This window comes from Ranitomeya imitator, chromosome 5 (assembly GCF_032444005.1).
Source record: "Ranitomeya imitator isolate aRanImi1 chromosome 5, aRanImi1.pri, whole genome shotgun sequence".
NCBI lineage: Eukaryota > Metazoa > Chordata > Amphibia > Anura > Dendrobatidae > Ranitomeya > Ranitomeya imitator.
This window is the reverse complement of record NC_091286.1, coordinates 234,116,767-234,141,336: the sequence shown is the minus strand read 5'-3', so window position 1 is coordinate 234,141,336 and position 24,570 is coordinate 234,116,767. Positions and strand designations below refer to the sequence as shown.

The following is a 24,570-nucleotide window of genomic DNA, read 5'->3' as shown; positions in this document are numbered from 1 at the left end:
GTGTCCCCCCAAGGTTCAGTTCCAGGAACCCTGCTCTTCTCCATCTACACCTTCAACCTGGGACAGCTCAGAGTCCCAAGGCTTTCAGTATCAACTCTATGCTGATGACACACAGATCTACCTCTCTGGACCCAATATCACCTCCTTAGGAACTAGAATCTCACAATGTCTGGCCACTATTTCTTTTTTTTCTCTGCTTAGTTTCTAAAACTTAACATGGATAAAACAGAATTCATCATCTTCCCCAGCAGACCTATCCATCAAAGTCAATGGCTGCTCACTCCCCAGTTCAGCAAGCTCGCTGCCTCATCGTAACCCTCAACTCGGACCTCTCATTCAAACCATATAGTTAGGTCCATATATATTTGGACAGAGACAACATTTTTCTAATTTTGGCTATAGACTTTAACACTATGAATTTAAACAAAACAATTCAGATGCAGTTTTAGTTGAGACTTTCAGCTTTCATTTGAGGGTATCCACATTAAAACTGGATGAAGGGTTTAGGAGTTTCAGCTCCTTAACATGTGCCACCCTCTTTTTAAAGGGAACAAAAGTAATTGGACAGATTCAATAATTTTAATTAAAATTTTCATTTTTAGTTCTTGGTTGAAAACCCTTTGTTGGCAATGACTGCCTGAAGTCTTAAACTCATGGACATCACCAGATTCTGTGTTTCCTCCTTTTTGATGCTCTGCCAGGCCTTCACTGTGGTGGTTTTCAGTTGCTGTTTGTTTGTGGGCCTTTCTGTCTGAAGTTTAGTCTTTAACAAGTGAAATGCATGCTCAATTGGGTTGAGATCAGGTGACTGACTTGGCCATTCAAGAATATTCCACTTCTTTGCTTTAATAAACTCCTGGGTTGCTTTGGCGTTATGGTTTGGGTCATTGTCCATCTGTAGTATGAAACAACGACCGATCAGTTTGGCTGCATTTGGCTGGATCTGAGCACACAGTATGGCTCTGAATACCTCAGAATTCATTCGGCTGCTTCTGTCCTGTGTCACATCATCAATAAACACTAGTGACCCAGCCATCACACTGCCTCAGCCGTGTTTTACAGATGATGTAAATACTTTTCTCTGTCCATCATTCTGGTAGGGGTTGATCTTGGTTTCATCTGTCCAAAGAATGTTCTTCCAGAACTGTGCTGGCTTTTTTAGATGTTTTTTTTTTATCAAAGTCCAGTCTACCCTTTTTATTCTTGATTCTTATGAGTGGCTTGCACCGTGCAGTGAACCCTCTGTATTTACTTTCATGCAGTCTTCTCTTTATGGTAGATTTGGATATTGATACTCCTACCTCCTGGAGAGTGTTGTTCATTTGGTTGGCTGTTGTGAAGGAGTTGCCCAGGTCTTTTTGCATTGATGAGTTTACCAGTGCTTTCTTTCTTTCTCAGGATGTACCAAACTGTAGATTTTGCCACTCCTAATATTGTAGCAATTTCTTGGATGGGTTTTTTCTGTTTTCGCAGCTTAAGGATGGCTTGTTTCACCTGCATGGAGAGCTCCTTTGACCGCATGTTTACTTTACAACAAAACCTTCCAAATGCAAGCACCACACCTCAAATCAACTCCAGGCCTTTTATCTGCTTAATTGAGAATGACATAACGAAGGGATTGCCCACACCTGTCCATGAAATAGCCTTGGAGTCAATTGTCCAATTACTTTTGGTCCCTTTTAAAAACAGGGTGGCACATGGTAATGAGCTGAAACTCCTCAACCCTTCATCCAATTTTAATGTGGATACCCTCAAATGAAAGCGGAAAGTCTGAAATTCAACTGCATATGAATTGTTTTGTTTAAAATTCATTGTGGTAATGTCTATAACCAAAATTAGAAAAATGTTGTCTCTGTCCAAATATATATGGACCTAACTGTATCTAAGGCCAGGTTCACATTGCGTTAACAGCGGCCACTTCAAAACATTTGTTAACGGGCTGCTGTTAACCCAAGTGCAGATGTGTCGCTAGTGCAGATAGAGCTAGCAAATGCTCTATCTGCGCTAGCAGTGACGGACCCGGAAATGCTGCAGCCCTTTCCCAGGGTCCGTCACTCAATGACGGCGCACACCCATTGTGGGCGTGCGCTAGCGATGCGTCCGACATTGGGCTCAATGGCGGCGTTAACGGACTACATTACACCATGTTATGCCGCGGTGTAATGTGGTCCGTCTAACGGACGCCAGTAACCTAATGTGAACCCAGCCTAAGCCCTTTCCACTTCCTGACTCCTCCAACTCAAAGGTATTTCCCGGATTTGTACATTCCCTAACAAAGAATCTGAAAAATGTTAGTGCAAGTCTTCATCCTCTCCCGCCTTGACTACTGCAACCTCCCGCTTTATTGTCTTTCATCAAATATTCCCGCACGCCTCCAATCTATCCTAAACTCTGCTGCCAGGCTAGTTCATGGTCTCCCTGCTATTCCCCGCTTTACCCCTCTGTCAATCCCTTCACTGTCTCCCCATTACCCAGAGACTCAAGTTAATAATAATAATCTTTATTTTTATATAGCGCTAATATATTCCGCAGCGCTTTAGTTTGCACACATTATCATTGCTGTTCCCGATGGGGCTCACAATCTAAATTCCCTATCAGTATATCTTTGGAATGTGGGACGAAACTGGAGAACCCGGAGAAAACCCACACAAACACGGGGAGAACATACAAACTCCTTGTAGTTGTTGTCCTTGGTGGGATTTGAACCCAGGACCCCAGAACTGCAAGGCTGCAGTGCTAATCACTGAGCCACCGTGCTGCCCAAGTTCAAAACCCTAACCATTACAAAGCTATCCACAACCTGTCACCTCCATTCATGTGACCTTGTCTTCCGGTGCTTACCTGCAACCTCCGATCCTCACAAGATCTCCTTCTCTACTCCCCTCAATCACATACAAGACTTCTCCTGTGCATTTCCCCTACTCTAGAATGCTCTTCTCCAACATATCAGACTCTTGCCTACAGTGCAAACATTCAAAAGGAACCTGAAGACCTACCTCTTCCGACAAGCCTACAACAGGCAAGAACCCTTGTTCCGCCATACCGATGCATGACCAGCTCTACCCTCACCTACTGTATCCTTTGTAGACTTGAGCCCTCATGGCAAGGGTCCTCTCTCCTCTTGTACCAGTCGGTGACTCATTTAGTTCAAGATTATTGTACTTTTTTATTATGTATACCCCTTTTCACATGTAAAGAGTCATGGAATAAATGATGCTCTAATAATTAGAAATGGAGTATAGTTCTTCTGATTTGCTATGTTGTACCTCATATGCAGACCATTGCAATAGCCTAGGTATGCATGGTTACGACCACTAGCAACTGGCACTATATAAATGGTTGTAATCATGGATACCCAAACTACTGCAATGGCCTGCACGAGGTACGTGACAGTTATCAGAAGAACTGTACTACATTTCTAATTGGAGGCATTTGCTATTAATATTATTTCACCTACTACATATTGGGATAGAATTTTGGAGATGGGATTACCCCTTTAAGAAAATAACTAATGATCTCCGACTTTGTGTCCATCCTGATATGTTGCAAGTATCTACCTTGTCATCTAATAATTTGCTCAGTATGCCAATGTATTCACAATGCCTATCCCTTGGTACGCTGTATAAACAAGACTGTATACAGTGGGGCAAAAAAGTATTTAGTCAGTCAGCAATAGTGCAAGTTCCACCACTTAAAAAGATGAGAGGCGTCTGTAATTTACATCATAGGTAGACCTCAACTATGGGAGACAAACTGAGAAAAAAAAATCCAGAAAATCACAGTTTTTTTAACATTTTTTTTGCATATTATGGTGGAAAATAAGTATTTGGTCAGAAACAAACAATCAAGATTTCTGGCTCTCACAGACCTGTAACTTCTTCTTTAAGAGTCTCCTCTTTCCTCCACTCATTACCTGTAGTAATGGCACCTGTTTAAACTTGTTATCAGTATAAAAAGACACCTGTGCACACCCTCAAACAGTCCGACTCCAAACTCCACTATGGTGAAGACCAAAGAGCTGTCAAAGGACACCAGAAACAAAATTGTAGCCCTGCACCAGGCTGGGAAGACTGAATCTGCAATAGCCAACCAGCTTGGAGTGAAGAAATCAAGAGTGGGAGCAATAATTAGAAAATGGAAGACATACAAGACCACTGATAATCTCCCTCGATCTGGGGCTCCACGCAAAATCCCACCCCGTGGGGTCAGAATGATCACAAGAACGGTGAGCAAAAATCCCAGAACCACGCGGGGGGACCTAGTGAATGAACTGCAGAGAGCTGGGACCAATGTAACAAGGCCTACCATAAGTAACACACTACGCCACCATGGATTCAGATCCTGCAGTGCCAGACGTATCTCACTGCTTAAGCCAGTACATGTCCGGGCCCATCTGAAGTTTGCTAGAGAGCATTTGGATGATCCAGAGGAGTTTTGGGAGAATGTCCTATGGTCTGATGAAACCAAACTGGAACTGTTTGGTAGAAACACAACTTGTCGTGTTTGGAGGAAAAAGAATACTGAGTTGCATCCATCAAACACCATACCTACTGTAAAGCATGGTGGTGGAAACATCATGCTTTGGGGCTGTTTCTCTGCAAAGGGGCCAGGACGACTGATCCGGGTACATGAAAGAATGAATGGGGCCATGTATCGTGAGATTTTGAGTGCAAACCTCCTTCCATCAGCAAGGGCATTGAAGATGAAACGTGGCTGGGTCTTTCAACATGACAATGATCCAAAGCACACCGCCAGGGCAACGAAGGAGTGGCTTCGTAAGAAGCATTTCAAGGTCCTGGAGTGGCCTAGCCAGTCTCCAGATCTCAACCCTATAGAAAACCTTTGGAGGGAGTTGAAAGTCCGTGTTGCCAAGCGAAAAGCCAAAAACATCACTGCTCTAGAGGAGATCTGCATGGAGGAATGGGCCAACATACCAACAACAGTGTGTGACAACCTTGTGAAGACTTACAGAAAACGTTTGACCTCTGTCATTGCCAACAAAGGATATATTACAAAGTATTGAGATGAAATTTTGTTTCTGACCAAATACTTATTTTCCACCATAATATGCAAATAAAATGTTAAAAAAACAGACAATGTGATTTTCTGGATTTTTTTTTCTCAGTTTGTCTCCCATAGTTGAGGTCTACCTATGATGTAAATTACAGACGCCTCTCATCTTTTTAAGTGGTGGAACTTGCACTATTGCTGACTGACTAAATACTTTTTTGCCCCACTGTATCTTTAACACATATGTCTGTAATCTAATTATATTGCAACACTGTCATCAATTTGGCCATACCTATTGGTTGACAGTGATGTCAATCATGGCACTGTCCTTTAAAAGACTCCATATGTAGCAGATCCTGGCCCTAGAAACACGTCTTAGGACAAGCATGACCTGGCATGTAATATAGGAATCGCCTTATTGAAGTGATAGAAACCCTGCATGTTATATACTGAGGGATGGTCTACAATCCATACCATGCGTAGCATAGTGCTAGTGTAAGAGCTTCTTAGCAGTGACCTATAGCATGAAAACAATATGGTTAATACATAACCTCCACATGAACCAGTGATTGATAGTGTGATCTTCGTATGCCTTTCAGGTTACACATTTATACTACAGCTCTGATTGACAGAATGCCACTGCCTTTATGCTGAAAATCAATAAGTAGAATTATGCCTGGGAATGACAGGTTTATGCTCTCCCCCTCTAATGGAAGTGGACTTATTATACGATGGTAGCCAAATAATATTCATATGGGGGGTTTAGTTACCGTCCCTTTTGGCAGTTTGACAATTTGATCTGCCCGTTTTATGTCGAGACATAGTAAATAACCATAAGATGTGCAAACGCTAACATGTTTGAAGGCAAAGCTATGGCTCATTTAAAGGGAGTCTGTCACCAAGTTGTTGCTACCTCATCTGAGCAGAGAATGATGTAGGGATAGATATCATCTATGTGTTATTTAGTTTTACTGGGTGCTGCAGTTATAAATTCCGTTTTCTCTGCTACAGATGTAGCGGTTTTTGGAATATGGAGCTCTATATAACCCCGCCCCCTCCACTGATTGGCAGATTGCTGTGTACACTGTACATTTTCAGAAAGCTGCCAATCTGTGGTGGGGGGCGGGGTTACACAGAACAGTTGACGAGAAGGCAAGAGAAATGTAGTCCTATAGTGATAATCTCCTGCTGATAAAACACTGATTTTATTGAAACAGCAACACAGCCTAATAAGTTACCCATAACTGGATTCACGCTCTCAGGCCTCGCATCATCCAGCTCTTAGATTACATAGCAAAAACCTGCTGCAGATACCCTTCAATATTGTGACCTCAGCCTAATTTGCCAGGACAGAGCAATTTTTTCTTCATACAAGTGCACACTCTGTTTAACATTTTAATCAGTAACAGTTCCACTTTATTCACATTCTGCAATCCCTTTGTTTGCCTCGTCCCCGTGATTCTATCCCTATACATAACTATACAGCTGCGTGGTTTACTTTCACAGATTCTTCTACAGAGAAGCTATTTGTGTTCCTGAAAACAAGCATGTTAAATCTTCTAAGATTTCTACAAACTGTAGCCCAGCAAAAAAAAAAAAAAATTGGAGCAAAATAATACCACACAAAGCATTTTTTTTTTTTTTGCAGCCATGTTTGTTTTTTTTTCACACAAACCTTTTAATATGAAGTCTGTCAATAAAATGCAAATCCAGACAAAATCATACAAGAAAAAGATCCAGGAGTTCAAGGTATATTTGCGAATCTGTGTTACAGCTGCATATAGTTTGTGTCCAAAGCAAATTTTTACCCATCACAAAGGAAAAAAAAAAAAAAAAAAAAAAAAGAACCATTTCACAATCTTCACCATACAATTATGGCAGACACACGGGATGAACAGAAACACTTAAAAGCCAATTCTTAAAAATTGTGGTTGAAGAGCGATCACATTTATCAGTCTCTTCTTGGCATAGATGTTTTCCACATGAAAATGTTAGATAATTTAAAACAACGTTTCATTTGTTAATTAGCAACTGAATTAAAATACAGTTCATATGTCGGTGACTAGTGAAATGTAGCAAATAAAAAAAAAAAAAAATGATCTTGTAGCATTGTTCTTCAGATGCATTATTCCTGCAAATGAAAGAAAAAGGTTTTTAATATGACAAAGTCACAACCCAAAAGCAAAGGCCATGTTTTAAACAATCGCAAACTAAAGCAGATATTAAATTAAAAAAAGAAAAAAAAAATTGCCAAAATAATGCAGCATAGGCTTTTATTAAGCAGTTGAGGACCAGGCACGTTTTTAATCATACATGCCCTTTTAATGGCGGTTGAAGATTTAAAAAAATCTTGTTTGGATATTCAAATAATTTTTGTTTCTTTTTTCAGGATACCATGGGGCTGGTATTTTGTGTCATTTCTATTTATTTTTGTTAATATTGTAGGAAAATGTGAAGAAAAATTGGAAATACATGTATTTATCACATTTCGAGCCACTAAAATTGTTTCTTTAGATTGTTACATATATATTGAACACATTTTATTAGGGCTGTAAAGAGCTATTCAAACTAGTGATTGATATATAATCAGGTTTACCTTCCCTGCCTGGAGTCTGGCTGTGTCTGGCAGCCAGCTCTCCAATGTGCTGCAAGTTGCTTACTATGCAGTGACATTTTAGAAGAACATTGCGCAGAGGAAAGTGGAAACTGCCTGGACGTTTATAGTGTATAGGCAGTCCAGAAGTAGTGAAAGTTAAGTTATTCCTATTTTACTGGATGTGCTAATCTCCGTTGTCTCCCAATTTGACAACTGATCTGAAATAGTTCCTTTAATGTAGACTACATTTCCCATATCTTGGACTTAGCAGTAACTCTCCTGCAATCTAGTGGCAGCGATATATCAGAGACATACAAATGCTTCTCGTTACACTACAGATTCATAGTGCATTCTGTGTTATGCAGCCCGTCTCCCGTTTGTGATAGGTTTCTCCCTGTCAGTTCTAAAGGCATGTTCACACTACGCTTTTTTTTCCCAGAAGTCAAAACTACTTTTTCAAGGGGAAGAAGCTTAAGGAATGGCTTTTCTTTTAGGTTAAGTGCACACCTTGCGGAATTACGCAGAAATTTCCACGGCAATTTCACAACTCCTGCTGTGGGTATGTCGCATGCGGAATTGGCATGCGTATTCCCGCTAAACACTAGCGTTTTGCAAGCGTAATTAGCTTGCAGAATGCTAGTGTTTTCCAAACAATCTGTAGCATCACTTGGAAAACGGATTGACCGGTTGCTCAAACTTGTCAAACATAGTGTTTGACAAGTGAGACCAACTTTTTACTATTGATGCTGCCTATGCAGTAATAGTAAAAAGATCTAATGGTTATTCTCACCTTCCGACGTCACCCGATCTCCTCAGCGGTGCACGCGGCGGCTGGGATGACATCACGGTCACGTGACCGCGACGTCATCCCAGGTCCTTCGCACACAGCACTCCTGGGAACGGAAGCCGCCGTGTGCACCGCTGAGAGGCGGAGGGGGCCATCAGAAGGTGAGTATATCACAATTTTTTATTTTAATTTTTTTTTACAATTATATGGTGCCCAGTCCTCCACCCTGGGTACCATTCGCACATGATCCACTTCCCGCATGGTGGGCATAGCCCCATGCGGGAAGTAAGCGGATCAATGCCTTCCTTTGTGTGCGGAATCCCCGCGATTCTGCAAATTAATGAACATGCTGCGTTTTTTTCCGGAATGCGTTTCCGCTCAGGGAAAAAACCCAGCATGTGCATACAAAATGCGGATTGCATTCTTTTAATAGGATGCTTAATGTGAGCATTTTTTTCGCGGTTTTATCGAGTTTTTATAGCGAAAAAAACCCGCAAAAAATCCGAAACGTGTGCACACAGCCTTAATGTTTCCAGGCATTTTGTAAGCCTTAGGGTATGTGCACACGTTGCAGATTTGCCTGCGGATTTTTCTGCACTAAATCCGCAGCTCTTGGCAGAAAACGCAGGTGCATTATTTGCGCGGTTTTGATATGTTTTTTGTGCGGTTTTGGATGCGTTTTTGAAAGCTAAACAAAGATGTATTAATGAACAAACAAAACAAAAAAAAGATTTGTGAGGTCATGTCTTGTCCAACCTCCTCTTTTACATTTGTCCAACCCACACTCCATTACATAGATAGATAATAATAATAGTAATCTTTATTTTTATATAGCACTAACATATTCCGCAGCGCTTTACAGGTTGCACACATTATCATCACTGTCCCCGTTGGGGCTCACAATCTAGAATCCCTACCAGTATGTCTTTGGAATGTGGGAGGAAACCGGAGTGCCCGGAGGAAACCCATGCAAACACGGAGAGAACATACAAACTCTTTGCAGTGTTGTCTTTCTTGGGATTAGAACCCAGGACCCCAGTGCTGCAAGGCTGCTGTGCTAACCACTGACCCACCGTGCTGCCCTAGATAGATAGATGTAGATAGATATATCTATGGATATAAAGAAACACAGCAGCACATGTATATGAATCTAGGCCATGTGAAAACACAGACAAATATTCGATATGAATCATACTACTGAAAAAACAATTTTCATAAAAAAAATTTTCAAAAATTTTTTTTTCATAAAACTTACAGTTATAGATAAAATGAAGATTCTTAGCGCATAAATTGGCCAATTCATGTGTGCCCATCAACCACGGCAAGGTGATCTCCCTCTGATGGGTCCTACTCTACTGTACATGCCACTCTTGGGCCACCAGCCTACAACTTAGGACAAACATGTCACTCTGGGCTAAACCTACAATTTATGGGCAAGTAGAGTATTTTTTTGAAAAAAATTTTTTATGAAAAAATATTTTTGAGTAGTATGATTCATATCAAATATTTGTCTGTGTTTTCACATGGCCTAGATTCATATACATGTGCTGCTGTGTTTCTTTATATCTATATGATACAGCTTGCATGTGTTCACATTGGGAGTGCTGGTTGTTTTTTTTTCTTTGTTTAGTGTATGGATGTGGCTGCATCCAGACTGATCTTGCACTCCTCCCATTGACCTTGCAGGTGGCGGTAATCATCTCTACTTGCCCATAAATTGTAGGTTTAGCCCAGAGTGACATGTTTGCCCTAAGTTGTAGGCTGGTGGCCCAAGAGTGGCATGTACAGTAGAGTAGGACCCATCAGAGGGAGATCACCTTGCCGTGGTTGATGGGCACACATGAATTGGCCAATTTATGCGCTAAGAATCTTCATTTTATCTATAACTAAGTTTTATGAAAAAAAAAAATTTTGAAAAATTTTTTTATGAAAAAATATTTTTGAGTAGTATGATTCATATCGAATATTTGTCTGTGTTTTCACATGGCCTAGATTCATATACATGTGCTGCTGTGTTTCTTTATATCTATATGATACAGCTTGCATGTGTTCACATTGGGAGTGCTGGTTGGTTTTTTTTCTTTGTTTAGATATATCTATGGATAGATGTAGATAGATATATGGATAGTTAGGCTACTTTCACACACCAGGTTTTTTTCGTCAGGGATAACCCGGCGAGTTTTGAAAAAAAAAAAACAGATCCTTTTTTTTTTTTTTTTGCCGGATCCGTTTTTTTTTCATAGAGTTGTATTAGCGCCGGATTGCGCCTGATGGCCACAAGTTTCATCAGTTTTTTGCTGGATCCATCAGAAAAGCCAGATTGCTGAAGAGTACTGTTTGACACTCATTAAGTCCATGCGTCAGATACTGCAAGCTGTTATAAAAGCCAGAGGTGGTGCAACAAAATACTAGTGATGTTTGGAGTGGTTTTTTTGTTTGTTTTTTCATGATTCCACAATTTTTTCCCTCATAATTGAGTGATTCCATAATTTTTCCCCTATGCTTGGTTAAAAAAAAGTAACCATTACTGACTACCACATTTTTTTTGTTCTTTATTTCTTTTAGTGTTTCTTAAAGCCAGAAAGTTGCCATCTGAAATTACTTTAGTTGTATGCCATGTCTGTGATCTGCTTTTATTCTACAAAATTAAACAACTGAATGAACATCCTCCAAGGCCAGTGATTCCATAATTTTTGCCAGGGGTTGTACTGTCTATATTTACTTTAATGCCAATAAACTGTCATAAATTAAAAGATGGTAGAAGAAGAAAAAAAAACATCTTAGGCTACTTTCACACTGGCGTTAACTGCAATCCGTCACAATGCGTCGTTTTGCAGAAAAAACGCATCCTGCAAAAGTGCTTGCAGGATGCTTTTTTCCCCCCATAGACTTGTATTGACGACGCATTGCGACGGATTGCCACACGTCGCATCCGTCGTGCGACGGATGCGTCGTGCTTTGGTGGACCGTCAGGAGCAAAAAACGCTACATGTAACGTTTTTTGCCCCTGACGGACCGCTTTTTCCAACCGCGCATGCGCGGCCGGAACTCCGCCCCCACCTCCCCGCACCTCACAATGGGGCAGCGGATGCGCCGGAGAAATGCATCCGCTGCCTCCGTTGTGCAGTGCGTTAAACGCTAGCATCGGAATCTCTGCCCGACGCATTGCGACGGGGAGATTCCGACGCTAGTGTGAAAGTAGCCTTAGCCTCTACGCATACAACATATTCAACTGGTAACTTGGATATTCCTAAGTGACTGCTTGTGTCTGTCATTGTATCAAGAACTGATACCACAAAGTAGTGATAATAAATCTATTTTCTACCTTTTCATCTTTGCGTTCGTCTTCCACTGTTTCATCTTCCTCATCTAGAAGGCCATCTCCCTGGTACTTGTCATGTGTCCATTTCGGACTACTCCCAGACTTTTTGAAAGGGAACCTTCCTCTTCCCCGCTGGAAGTTTCCACGTCCCCTCGCTCTTCTTGCCCAGTAATCCACTCCGTCATCTCGATCATCATGCTAGACAAATATATTTGGTTTGCTTAGTTTACAAGCAAATTATATTGTTTTGCATCCTTTGGTTGTTTCACATTTGTAAATTCACCATGACCGATTAGTATTCCTACAGGCTTAGGCTACGTTCAGATTTGTGTTCCGCCGGGCTGCGTCGGGCGCAGCCGCGGCGACGCATGCGTCATGCGCCCCTATATTTAACATGGGGGCGCATGGACATGCGTTGTGCTGCGTTTTGCGATGCATGCGTTTTTTTTGCCGCACGCGTCAGGGTGCAATGGACGCAGCAAGATGCATTTTTTTGGCGTCCAAAATTTGGCAAAAAAGGACGCATGCGTCGCAAAACGCAGCGTTTTAGCGTGCGTTTTTATTTGCGTTGTGCGTTGCGTCGCCGACGCAGCGGCGCACAACGCAAATGTGAACGTAGCCTTACAGTGGGCTTTGTATTTCATTCTTAACATAGCACACACATTTTTCAAAATGTACTGCCTACAATTAGGAAACAAAAAGGAGAAAAAAAGGACCTGCTTGCTTGTAATAAAGTTATGCAAATAGTGTTCCTCCTTAAAAAGGAGCCATCCCTGGGTCAAAACTAGGCACTTACTTGGTTTCCACTGCTACTATGAGAATTCAATTTATTTTTAATCTGCCATACAGTTGGAGATCTACCGTATTTGTTCGGACCATAAAACACATTTTTTTCGCAAAAAATTTTTGGGGTGAAATGGGGGTGCGTCTTATGGTAGCAATATACTTACAGATCCTGTGGCGGTGGCAGAGGCGGCGGTCCCCATGCAGCTTCCCTTCCCAGGCTTGTGCAGCTGCGGTGGGGCTCTGTGGTGTGGTGGTGGCGGGTTGTGCTCCGGGGCAGGGGCTCTCTGTGCTGCGTGGGGGGCTCTGCCAGCATTTTGTCAAAGCCCGGAGTCCCCCGCTCATCCGTTAATGCCATGTTGCAGTGGCCTCCGGGAACATGGCTGCTGGGAAGATGGCCGCCGCATGCTCAGATTCAAATCTGAGCAACGAGATACCCGTTGCCGAGATCTGAATCTGAGCATGCGCCGCCCCCGGCCATGTTTCCAGAGGCGAAAGCAAAATGGCATTAACGGATGAGCGGGGGGCCTCCGGGCTTTGACGAAATGCCGGCAGATACCCCCACGCAGCACAGAGAGCCGCTGCCCCTGCCCCAGAGCACAGAGCCAGCACTCCTGCCCCAGCACAGAGCACCGCACCAGCCTGGACCACCGAATGACCCCTGTGACCACTTCTCCACTGGTAAGCTGAATTCGGACTGTAAGATGGACCCCCATTTGACACTTTTTTCCCCTATTTTCCTTCTGAAAATTTAGGGTACGTCTTATAGTCCGATGCATCTATAGTACAAAATACGGTAGGCCTTTTTTTATTGTAGCTTTTTATGGTCTTTACGAAGGGGGCATGGCTCACAGGATAATAATGCAGAGCAGCCTGAATACACACCTCCTTGTATAAACCACAGACATTTGGCAGTAAATAAAAGGGCCTATACCAATGAAACTGTAGTATATGATCCATGCTATGCTATAATTCCTTAAAACATTTGTCTGATGTAAATAGGCAGACATTTAAGACTACAGTAAAGAAAAAAAAAAAAAAAGAAGGCTGCCAATTAGGATTTTATTTAAATATACAGTATATCACAATAGTGAGTACACCCCTTACATTCTTGTAAATAGTATAATCTTTTCATGGGGCAACAATGAAAATATGTCACTTTGAAACAATGTAGTCAGTGTACAGCTTGTATAAGTGTAAATTTGGTGTGTACTCTAAATAACTCAACACAGCCATTAATGCCTAAACCACTGGCAACAAAACTGAGTACATCCCTAAGTGAAAATGGCCAAATTATGCCCAAAGTGTGAATATTTTGTGTGGCCACCATTATTTTCAAGCATTGCCTTAACGCTCTTGGGCATGGAGTTCACTAGAGCTTCACAGGTTGCCACTAGAATTCTCCTCCATGACGACATCATGGAACTGTTGGAATTTGGAGACCGCGCGCTCTTCCACCTTCAATTTAAGCATACCGCACAGATGCTCAATAGGGTTGAGATCTGGGGACATACTTAACCAGTCCAACACCTTTACCCTCAGTTTCTTTAGCAAGGCAGTGGTAGTCTTGGAGGTGTGTTTTGGATTGTTGTGTTGGAATACTGCCCTGCAGCTCAGTTTCCTAAGGTAAGGGATCTTGCTCTGCTTCTGCATGTCACAGTACATGTTGGCATTCATGGTTCCCTAAATGAACTGTAGCTCCTCATAACCGGCAAAGCTCATGCAGCCCTAAACCATGACATTCCCACCAACATGCTTGACTGTAGGAAAGATACACTTGTCTTTGTACTCCTCACCAGGATGTCACACAATAAACACCATCTGAACCGAGTAAGTTTATCTTGGTCTCATCAGACCACAGTACATGGTTCCGGTAAGCCAAGTCTAGTCTGCTTGTCTTCAGTAAAGTGCTTGCAGACTTTCTTGTACATAATCTTTAGAAGAAGCCTCATTCTGGGACGACAGCCATGCAGACTAATTTGATGCAGTGTGCAGAGGCTTACGGTCTCAGACAAGTTGACCCGTCACCCTTTTAACCTCTGCAGCAATGCTGGCAGCACTCATGCGTCTATTTTGAAAAGACAACCTGTGGATATGATGCTGACCACGTGCACTACACTTCTTTGGTCGACCATGACGAGGCCAGTTCTGAGTGGAACCGGTCTTATTAAACTGCTGTATGGTGTTGCCAACGGTGCCACAGCTCAGTGTCAGCGTGCTGGCAATCTTCATATAGCCTAGGCCATCTTTATGTAGAGCAACAATTATTTTCATTTCCACAGAGCGTTCTTTGCCATGAGGTGCCATGTTTAACTTCCAGTGACCAGTAAAAGAGCGAGAGAGCGATAAATTTAACACACCCGCTCCCAATTCACACCAGAGACTTTGCAGCACAATGAGTTACATGACATCGGGAAGGGAAAATGGCCAATTGGGCAAAATGTGTGCTATTTTCACTTGGGGTGTACTCACTTTTGTTGCCAACGGTTTAGACATTAATGGCTGTGTGTTGAGATATTTAGAGGACACACCAAATTTACACTGTTATACAACCTGTACACGGTCTACTTTACATTGTATGAACGTGTTATATCGGTTTTTTGTTTAATGGGACAACACTAATGTGAGGAGTGTACTGTGATATACTGTAAATGTATAGGATTTTGTTTTAATAATCTAAATGCATATTATGATTTAAGATTTCTTCTTAGGAGTTCCACATTGTTTATTAATATTTCAGAGGAGTTCTGCTCTTGGTTTCAGTGGTACGTAGCTATATAGTGACTTTGCATGAATCCAAAAAAGCTGCAAATAAACTAGACATCTCGGTATCTGGAGGAACAGGAGACTGAATCACCATAAAATACAAACAAAGTGCTGATATCTGATTAAATATATTAAAGTAAACATTTAAAGTCAATATTCAGAAGCAACACAGAAAACGAGAGATTAAAACAGAATATAAAATAACAGTTGTATTAATGGCAGCTACAGATTTCTGGCAGCCATCGAATGTAGATAGCTATAGAGACACCTCCACTGTCTTCACACTACCTACTTTCCAAAATAATCTGTAAGTCCTGTTTCACACATCAGATTTTTGAGAAGTTTTCTTTTTTGTGTGTGGATAGATCACGTACCCACTACAATGAACGTGCCTTTTCACTTGTTTTCTTTTTTTTTTTTACCTACAATATGTCCACAAATAGAAAACTAAGACATATCTTATTTTGATCAAACTCGCCAATGCAAGTCAATGGTCCTGTGAAAAAACAGATAACATGCGGATGTCATCTGTCTGCATCTTACTGTTTAATCGGTAGAACAGACGAAGATTTTTTTTTTTCCCCACACGTGAAAAACGCATGCAATAATAATTGTAGAAACCAACACATGGACCAAAGATAGGTCTAGCACACTAGGGGAAAAAAGCACTGTTACTCACATATGAGAGAAGAAAAAAAAAAGATGTGTGAAACCGGCCTAAGGCTGATCAATATATGTGGCATAGTGGGCAGTTTGTTCATGCATATGTAAAACCTTGAAAACCCACCAGGAAGTATTTCTTGCTCTTAGGAGTATATTCTGGATCCCACTCCTCCTCTTTAGATCGCTTTTGAAAACTCGGTGCTGTATTCACAGGAGAAGTACTCGTTCCAGCAAACACCCCTCGAGCACGGCCTCTGCCTCTAATTCGGAACTGCTAAACAATTGGTTTAATTGGTGAAGTGTTCCTTTCGAACATGGCGAACAAGACGATCACGTGCACAATTTGTGTACGATAGAAACTGCTTGGAAAATGTACGTTACTGCCAAATATCACACTCCTCAGCATTTAGGGACTACTGCATATAAGGACATTAATTCAGTCGTGGGTCAGTGGTAACGATCGCCCTGGAAATAAAAGTCATATCACAAATGAAAAGGACTCAAGAAAATAAAGATGATTTCAGGGTCCAAATACAGAAGAGAAAATTCTGAAAGCAACTTTGGCAGCTATAACACAAGAGAAACCTCTGTAGGGTCCAAAGGCCGATGATATCAGGGGTCTACAATGGAGGTATTCTGTGGACTCTCTTTTATAGTATACCCACAGGCCATTCTTTCTGAGCTCCAGCTCTTAACGGGAACCTGCCACCATGAAAAAGCATCCTAATCTGAGGGGCACCATGTTATAGGGCAGGTGGAGCGGAGCAGATTAATATACCGTTCTGGAAGAAAAGATTCCCAAACTTGTATTTTAATCCCTTAATCCTCGACCGGTGGGTGGTCCGATCAGTGACTGACAGCTTTCTCTGTATAAGGGTGCATAGAGACAGCTGTCAGTCACTGATCGGACCGCTCACTGGTCCAAAAATAACAGAAATAGAGGGTTAAGGGATTAAAACACAAGTTATAATGAATCTTTTCTTACAGAACTATATCAGTCTGCTCAGCTCCCCCTGCACTATAACATGGTGTCTGCAGATTGACCTGTATTTTCAAGGCGACAGGATCCCTTTAAGAAACCACAAAAGGCCATTTCATCAAAAAATCTCAAGAGAACAGACCTGCAGCAATTGTTGATACAAGGTGCTAAGGAAATCCTTAAAAAAAAAAAAAAGAAGACTCTGTACAGGTACTTGAGAACTGAAGTTAAAAACCTTTGCCATAGGACGTGGCCTAAATGTCACCTGACCAGTGGGGGTACTAGCTCTGGACCATGTATACATAAGTATAATGTTACAGGGTATATACACTAGATTCCTTGATAGGGCGTTGATCCAGGGAACTTGTCTGATTGCCGTATGTGGAGTCGGGAAGGAATTTTTTTCCCCAATGTGGAGCTTACTCTTTGCCACATGGGTTTTTTTTGCCTTCCTCTGGATCAACATATTAGGGCATGTTAGGTTAGGCTATGGGTTGAACTAGATGGACTTATAGTCTTCCTTAATAACTATGTTACTTCTTTCCCCTCTAAACACAGGGCAAACAGCGTGGGAGGGTGCATTTACTGTCTATTAAGGTCTATGGTAAATTACAAGCGTAGGACTTGCGTTAAAGGGATATTTCATTCTCCAAGATACTATCCCAATGTGTAGATGTAATAATAATAAAATTAGCAAATACCTTTAATTAGAAGTTTAGTATAGTTTTTAAGATTCGCTATGTCGCTTTCCCCGTGTAGGCCATTGCAGTAGCTTGGTTATGTATCCATGGTTACAATCACACAGCTGTCACTATATGATGAGTGGTTGTAACTATGGATACCTTAGATACTTCAATGCCATGCACATGGGGTAAGCAGCATAGAGAATCAGAAGAACTAGTCTACATTTCTAATTAGAGGTATTTGCTATTATTATTATACATACTTCATATTGGGTTAGGATCTTGGAGATAGGAATACCCCTTTATATAGACACTGCCTAGAGTGTTTTCAACACACTCCTTACACTCATCCTATTTGTCCTTGTTTTAGAGAAATAATGGGACATTCCGAATAAGCAAACATCCATGAACCCAAATATAACACGGGATTCCGTTTTCTCCACCCAAAAATGCACAATCAGTTAGTCTACGGCCAACACAAAAAAAACACAAAAAACAAGTACATAAGAACGGATAGCCAGAATGATGCGACATGATCATTCCAAAGATGTTAGCTCACTTACTAATAAAAAAAGAATATTGTCATGGAAGTCTAGAAATGGAGAATGTCTTTGGAAAGAGGACATCCAATTATTATCCAAATGTGTACAAAAAGGTGTCACACAGTGCAAATAGGATTAAATGTGAGATTCCTTATTAGCACTGATTGGAGTCTCTCATTATGGGGTCTTTGCTGCAAGAACTACTAAAATCTCGAGGTGTGCGCTCTGCTTTTAAACACTCCCATACACATTAGACCAGGGGTGGGAAACCTGAGGCCCCAGGGCCATTTACGGCCCTCGAAGACCTTTTATCAGGCCCCCGAGCAGATTCTCAGGGACCGCATTCTTGGGCAGGGAGCTGTATTTTGATTGCCACAAGCTCATTAATTTCTTCTTGCTCTGTTAGCACACACATGCAGTGTTCACTACTGAATGCTGAAGGGCATGCAATGAAAGATTACGTCCCGACACCAGTGCCAGAGTCAGGATGTGCTTTGTGGGCGGAGTTTGTACGGCCCCCGAAGGATGGTATAAATATCCAAATGGCCCTTGGCAGAATTCCCCAGCCTTGCATTAGACTAATGTTGATCAAATCCACCAATATCGGTGGGTACGGCTGACAGTCGAATATCCACTGCTCAAAAAAATAAAGGGAACACTTAAACAACAGAATATAACTCCAAGTAAATCAAACTTCTCTGAAAGCAAACTGTCCACTTAGGAAGCAACAACTGTTTGTCAATCAATTTCACATGCTGTTGTGCAAATGGGATAGACAACAGATGGAAATTACTGACAATTATCAAGACACAATAAAGGAGTGGTTCTGCAGGTGGGGACCACAAACCACATTTCAGCACCAATGCTTTCTGACTGATGTTTTGGTCACTTTTGAATATTGGTTTGGCTTTCACACTCGTGGTAGCATGAGACGGACTCTACAACCCACACAAGTGGCTCAGGTAGTGCAGCTCATCCAGGATGGCACATCAATGTGAGCTGTGGCAAGAAGGTTTGCTGTGTCTGTTAGAGTAGAGTCCAGAGGCTGGAGGCGCTACCAGGAGACAGGCCAGTACACCAGGAGATGTGGAGGGGGCCGTAGAAGGGCAACAACCCATCAGCAGGACCGCTAACTCAGCCTTTGTGCAAGGAGAAACAAGAGGAGCACTGCCAGAGCCCTGCAAAATGACCTCCAGCAGGCCACAAATGTACATGTGTTGGCACAAACAGTTAGAAACCGACTCCATGAGGATGGTCTGAGTGCCCGACGTTCACAAATGGAGGTTGTGCTCACAGCCCAACACCATGCAGGACGCTTGGCATTTGCCACAAAACATCAGAATTCCCAAATTCACCACTGGCACTGCTCTTTACAGATGAAAGCAGGTTCACACTGAGCACATGTGACAGACTGCCTGCAACATCCTTCAGCATGACCGGTTTGGCAGTGGGTCAGTAATGGTGTGGGGAGGCATTTCTTTGGAGGGCCGTACAGCCCTCCATGTGCTCGCCAGAGGTAGCCTGACTGCCATTAAGTACCAAGATGAGATCCTCAGACCCCTTGTGAGACCATATGCTGGTGTGGCTGGCCCTGGTTTCCCCCTAATGCAGGACAATGCCAGACCTCATGTGGCTGGAGTGTGTCAGCAGTTCCTGCAAGATGAAGGCATTGAAGCTGAGGACTGGCCCGCCCGTTCCCCAGACCTGAATCCGATTGAACTTATCTGGGAATTCATGTCTCGCACCATCCACCAACGTCACGTTGCACCATAGACTGTCCAGGAGTTAGCGGATGCTTTAGTCCAGGTCTGGGAGGAGATCCCTCAGGAGACCATCCGCCGCCTCATTAGGACCATGCCCTGGAATTGTAGGGAGGTCATACAGGAACGTGGAGGCCACATACACTGCTGAGCATCATTTTCCTTGTCTTGAGGCATTTCCACTGAAGTTGGATCAGCCTGTAATTTGATTTTCCACTTTGATTTTGAGCATCATTCCAAATCCAGACCTCCATGGGATATTAGTTGTGATTTATATTGATCATTTTTATGTTTTATTGTTCTCAACACATTTCACTATGTGATGAATAAAAATCTGCAACTGGAATATTCCATTCAGAGATATCTAGGATGCGAGACTTTAGTGTTCCCTTTATTTTTTTGAGCAGTGTATATAGGGTCCTACAGACTTCGTATGTTGGGGGAATTAAGGATCTGGCATGTCTGATTTGAGACAGAGCTTCTTTCATTCTTGGCGAGATAGGCAGCGGCAGAGCGCATGGAGGAGTCGAGAGTGTGATGTCATCTATTGAGTACTGGGCACTTTTGGCTCCAGTATCACATAACAATAGCCTTGTACTGTAAACCTAAGACAGTGCATACACTGCAATGGTTTCACTAGTTTCTACACAGTGTGGAAATCCTGGGAAAGTATCCTTACTTCTGAAACTCAGACCTACACATGCCTTGTCCTTTGGTAAAAATGAGAAATATACTGAAAAATTATTTAATTAGCTCCTTAGGAACAAGTAGCAAATTCCAGCTGTGTTCGTGTCCGCACATGCTGATGGAGATGTGGCTTTCAGGCTTTTTGCAAGGTACAAATCTCAAGGGTCACATCTGTAAAAATTGAAAGTTCCGATATCCGTAACAAAAAAACATAGTACTGTGCAAAAAGTTTCAGACAGGTGTGGAAAAAATGCTGCAAAATGTATTTTTAAAAATAGAAGTGCTTATATTTAACAATTAAATGCTTCACTGTTGCTTCACTCATTATCGTACCACTGTTCATCCCATCGGCAAATAAACTGCCTTCTGCTACAACCAAATATTTCACATTTAGACTCATCAGCTCAGAGCACCTTCTGCCATTTTAGCGGAGTCATTTGACCTTTTTCCAATGTAGAAGGTAGGGTTTTGGGCTGCAATTCTTTCATGAAGATCATTTCTGACCAAACTTCTCCAACTGGTTGATGTCCGAGTTGCTGGCAAAGTTGGAAATTTTTCGATACCGAAGGGAAATATGATGTGCACTAAGTTTTCTTGGCTAACCACAGAATCTAGGGTCTTCAACATGGCCCAACTCTTGGTGCGTCATCAAAAGAGAAGCAGGAATAAAATAGAAGCAAAAACTGGAAACTTGTCTTGGTGACATAAACCCTTGAAAGAGGACCTCTCAACTTAGAATGCCATCACCTGTCCACAGAATAAGTGATAACTTGCTGATCACTCAGGGTACCCTAATGTTCCTGAGAAATGGGTCTCTGAAGTGCTTTATTTGAAAAGAGCAATTGGCACGCATATACACCACTTCTAAATTTAATCTTTTGGACTGCCGAAGACTGTTGTTCAGCTGACAGTCATCTAATGTGTATGTCGGCAGCCTTAAATAGTAGCCGTCATTTTTTTTTTGTTTTTTTTAAATAAAACAATGGTACCCATGAAAATAATCAACTTTGTAATATATCTTAGCAGAGAAATCTGCTTCTCTCTCCACAAAAACTAAGCTTTCATTTTCAAAATTCTCAATTTATTAGGTAAAATCTGTATACGGTGAAGACAGATTTTTACATTTAAAATAGGAGGTGAAAACTGCTGCTGATAAGAATCTATGTACACTTGTGGGGAACGGAGAGAGGCGTTGGAGGCAGCGCTTCCCCCACACTCACATCTACATAAGATCTTATGAGTAGCAGCTGACATCGATGTAAATAGGAGTGTGGGGAAGGTGGGATGAGCTCTGCCTCTAATTCCTCTCTCCTTCCCCACCAGTGTACATTGAATCTTCGCAGCAGCAACTGTCACTTTTTATCTTTCAAGGGGTAATCCCATCTCCAAGATCCTATCCTAATATGTAGTAGATGAAATAATAATAACATTAGCATATACCGCCAATTAGAAATGTAGTATAGCTTTTCTATGTCTCTTTCCTTACATGCAGGCATTTGCAGGACCTTAGGTATCCATGGTAATGACCACTAGCTAACTGTCACTACCAGTGGTCGTAACCATGGATACCTAAGATCCTGCAATGCCTGCAAATGAGGAAACAGACATATTGAATCAAAACTATACTATATTTCTAATTGGAGGCGTTTGCTAATATTATTAAACCTACTACATAATGGAATAGGATCTTGGAGATGGGCATACCCCGTTAATGTAAAAATCTGTCTTCATTGAACACAGATTTTACCTGCAAATTGAGCATTTTAAAAAATGAACAGTTTTGGCAGAGATAGAAGCAGATTTTTCTGATAAGACATATTAGAAAGTTTCTTATTTTCATGTGTATTATTGATTAATGAAATACAAAGTGAAACAAAAGTTACTGTTTAAGACTTGGAGAATAGAAGTTTGCAATGATCCATCTACTTAACATTAGTAAAAAGAGCAGAATATTAGATCTAGGATTTAGAGAGGCACTCTGCTAAGTTGCTGAAAATCTTTACGAGCCCCCATTCATCAAGACCAGCGATTTTCATGTCTGTCTTGATGAGGAGGCAGGCTGAAATCTGAGAAATTAACTACCTCATTAAGAGGCATGCACCTCCAAGTGTGCTTCAACACAAATCATACTCCAGTCGGACATTGAAGATTTGTGGTATAAGGAATGTTGCCAGTCATCATCATTTTAATTGGGGGTTGCCACGCCCTGCCAAGTAGACCACACATTGTCAAAGCTGAGGGAAAATGGTGTGAAAACATCATAAGTTGCACAATTTTAGCCCAGCCCCACGTTGTGCCAAAATTTTGTGACTTTTCAAAGCTTCTATTTCAGATTTCAGGCAAAAAAAGCTTTGATGAATCCAACCATAGTATTGTAGGGAACGGTCACAGACTAAGCAAGGTATTCTCTCTCTCTCTACTTGTGGTTAGAAAGTAGTATTGTATACTGATGGTTCCTAATAAATGTTCTTAAAGTAAAGTTAGTATTGGGTGGAATTAGCCAAAGTGTCCACATTTTACCATACAATAATTTGTGATGATGCTGTAGTCTTACATACAGTTACAGGTCTAACGAATGACATAAGCTTAACTACTACTCACTATATAGTTCATTAAAACTTACAAATGTGCCCCTGGGCCTACTGATGCCTGGAAAACCTGGGTACTCTTTGGGCTCCATTGGGCCTTTGAATTCCTCATCTCTGCTTTCCTTCTTATTGTCTTTGTCATCATCAGACAGAGAAGGAGACGGCTCATGATCTTTTTTTCTTTTGCTGTATAAAACAAAAACCACACATAACACACAAAGAACGCTTAGAAGAAAACCAACACCACATACAAACAAGACAGACATCAACATTACCAATTGTATCCGTTACAGGAATTCTGGATGATCTAGCCCCAATTACTCGCTTAGCCTCGCCTGCCCACACAGCTGTACATTGTGGCCTCATTGAATACACAGATTGTTACTTTACTATGAAAGAACGTATCCTTCGGTAACTACACTGTACATTGCAATGCATAGTCCGTTGCCTAAGGCTATGTGCACACGTTGCAGATTCTCTGCGGATCCGCAGCATTTTTTGCAGTGCAGAAACGCTGCAGATCTGTAATTGATTTACAGTACAATGTAAATCAATGAGAAATAAAAAATGCTGTGCACACTTTGCGGAAAATCCGCCGCGGAAACGCTGCTGTTTAAAAGAAGTAGCATGTCACTTCTTTTTTGTGAATCTGCAGCGCTTTTATACCCATTCCATTATAGAAAACCGCAGGGGTAAAAAACGCAGCAATTCCACAAGAAAACCGCAGCAAAAACGCACAAAAAACGCTGCGGAACACCACAAAAAAAAGCGACAAATCCGCAGGTGCGTTTTCTGCCAGGAGAGGCAGAATCCGCACCAGAAATTCCTAAGCCTAATCCGCTACGTGTGCACATAGCCTCACAGTACTCACAAACAGCGACTTACCAGGAGAAGTAGCCAACTGGCGGTATTGCAGATGATAAAATAAGTTCCATGGCAAGATAATACAGGTGACTTCCTTAGTGTGAAGTCACCATAAGTGCACAAAGGGCCTGGTTTATGCTTTATCTGCTGACTACAAAAATAACCATATAGGAGGATTCTGGAACTACAATACTGATGGCCTTTTCCTAGGATCGCCAGTTTTCTCACTAAAGGGGCCAGCACCCTACATTCAGTAGTGGTCGCACCCGCTATTGTAGCTCACTCACTGCAGTGAATGAAAAGCACCACAATGAGATAGCAGTCACAGTGGCTAACGAAAATACAGCAAGTCACTGCCTCCCCTTGATGTTTTAACAGGCGCAGCGTTGTAATTTCCATAGTCGCCATATGTGCAATTGCATCTCGGACCTATTTAACTGAGTAACAGCTGCAACCACTACCAAAAGTACAGTGTTATGCCAGGCAAAGAAGATGAAGCTATGTCCCCCTCAGTCAGCTGAACAGCGGGGTGCCCAAGGA

General features: G+C 41.8%; 1 protein-coding gene across 3 annotated transcripts in view; it reads right to left on the bottom strand.

Annotated features, from left to right (window-relative positions):
* Positions 1-6,396: 6,396 nt before the first annotated feature.
* BCLAF1 (BCL2 associated transcription factor 1) overlaps positions 6,397-24,570 on the bottom strand; it is a 53,421-nt gene continuing 35,247 nt past the window's right edge. The window contains exons 9-12 of one of the 3 annotated variants that reach the window (XM_069725972.1): positions 23,202-23,352; positions 16,052-16,198; positions 11,719-11,913; positions 6,397-7,141 (exon numbers count right to left, since the gene is read on the bottom strand). In XM_069725972.1, the coding sequence (XP_069582073.1) occupies positions 7,136-7,141; positions 11,719-11,913; positions 16,052-16,198; positions 23,202-23,352 (499 nt within the window). In that variant the 3' untranslated portion in view covers positions 6,397-7,135. Of the gene's footprint in view, positions 7,142-11,718; positions 11,914-16,051; positions 16,202-23,201; positions 23,353-24,570 lie in introns of all 3 variants that reach the window. The other 2 variants (XM_069725971.1, XM_069725973.1) reach the window with 2 other exon arrangements.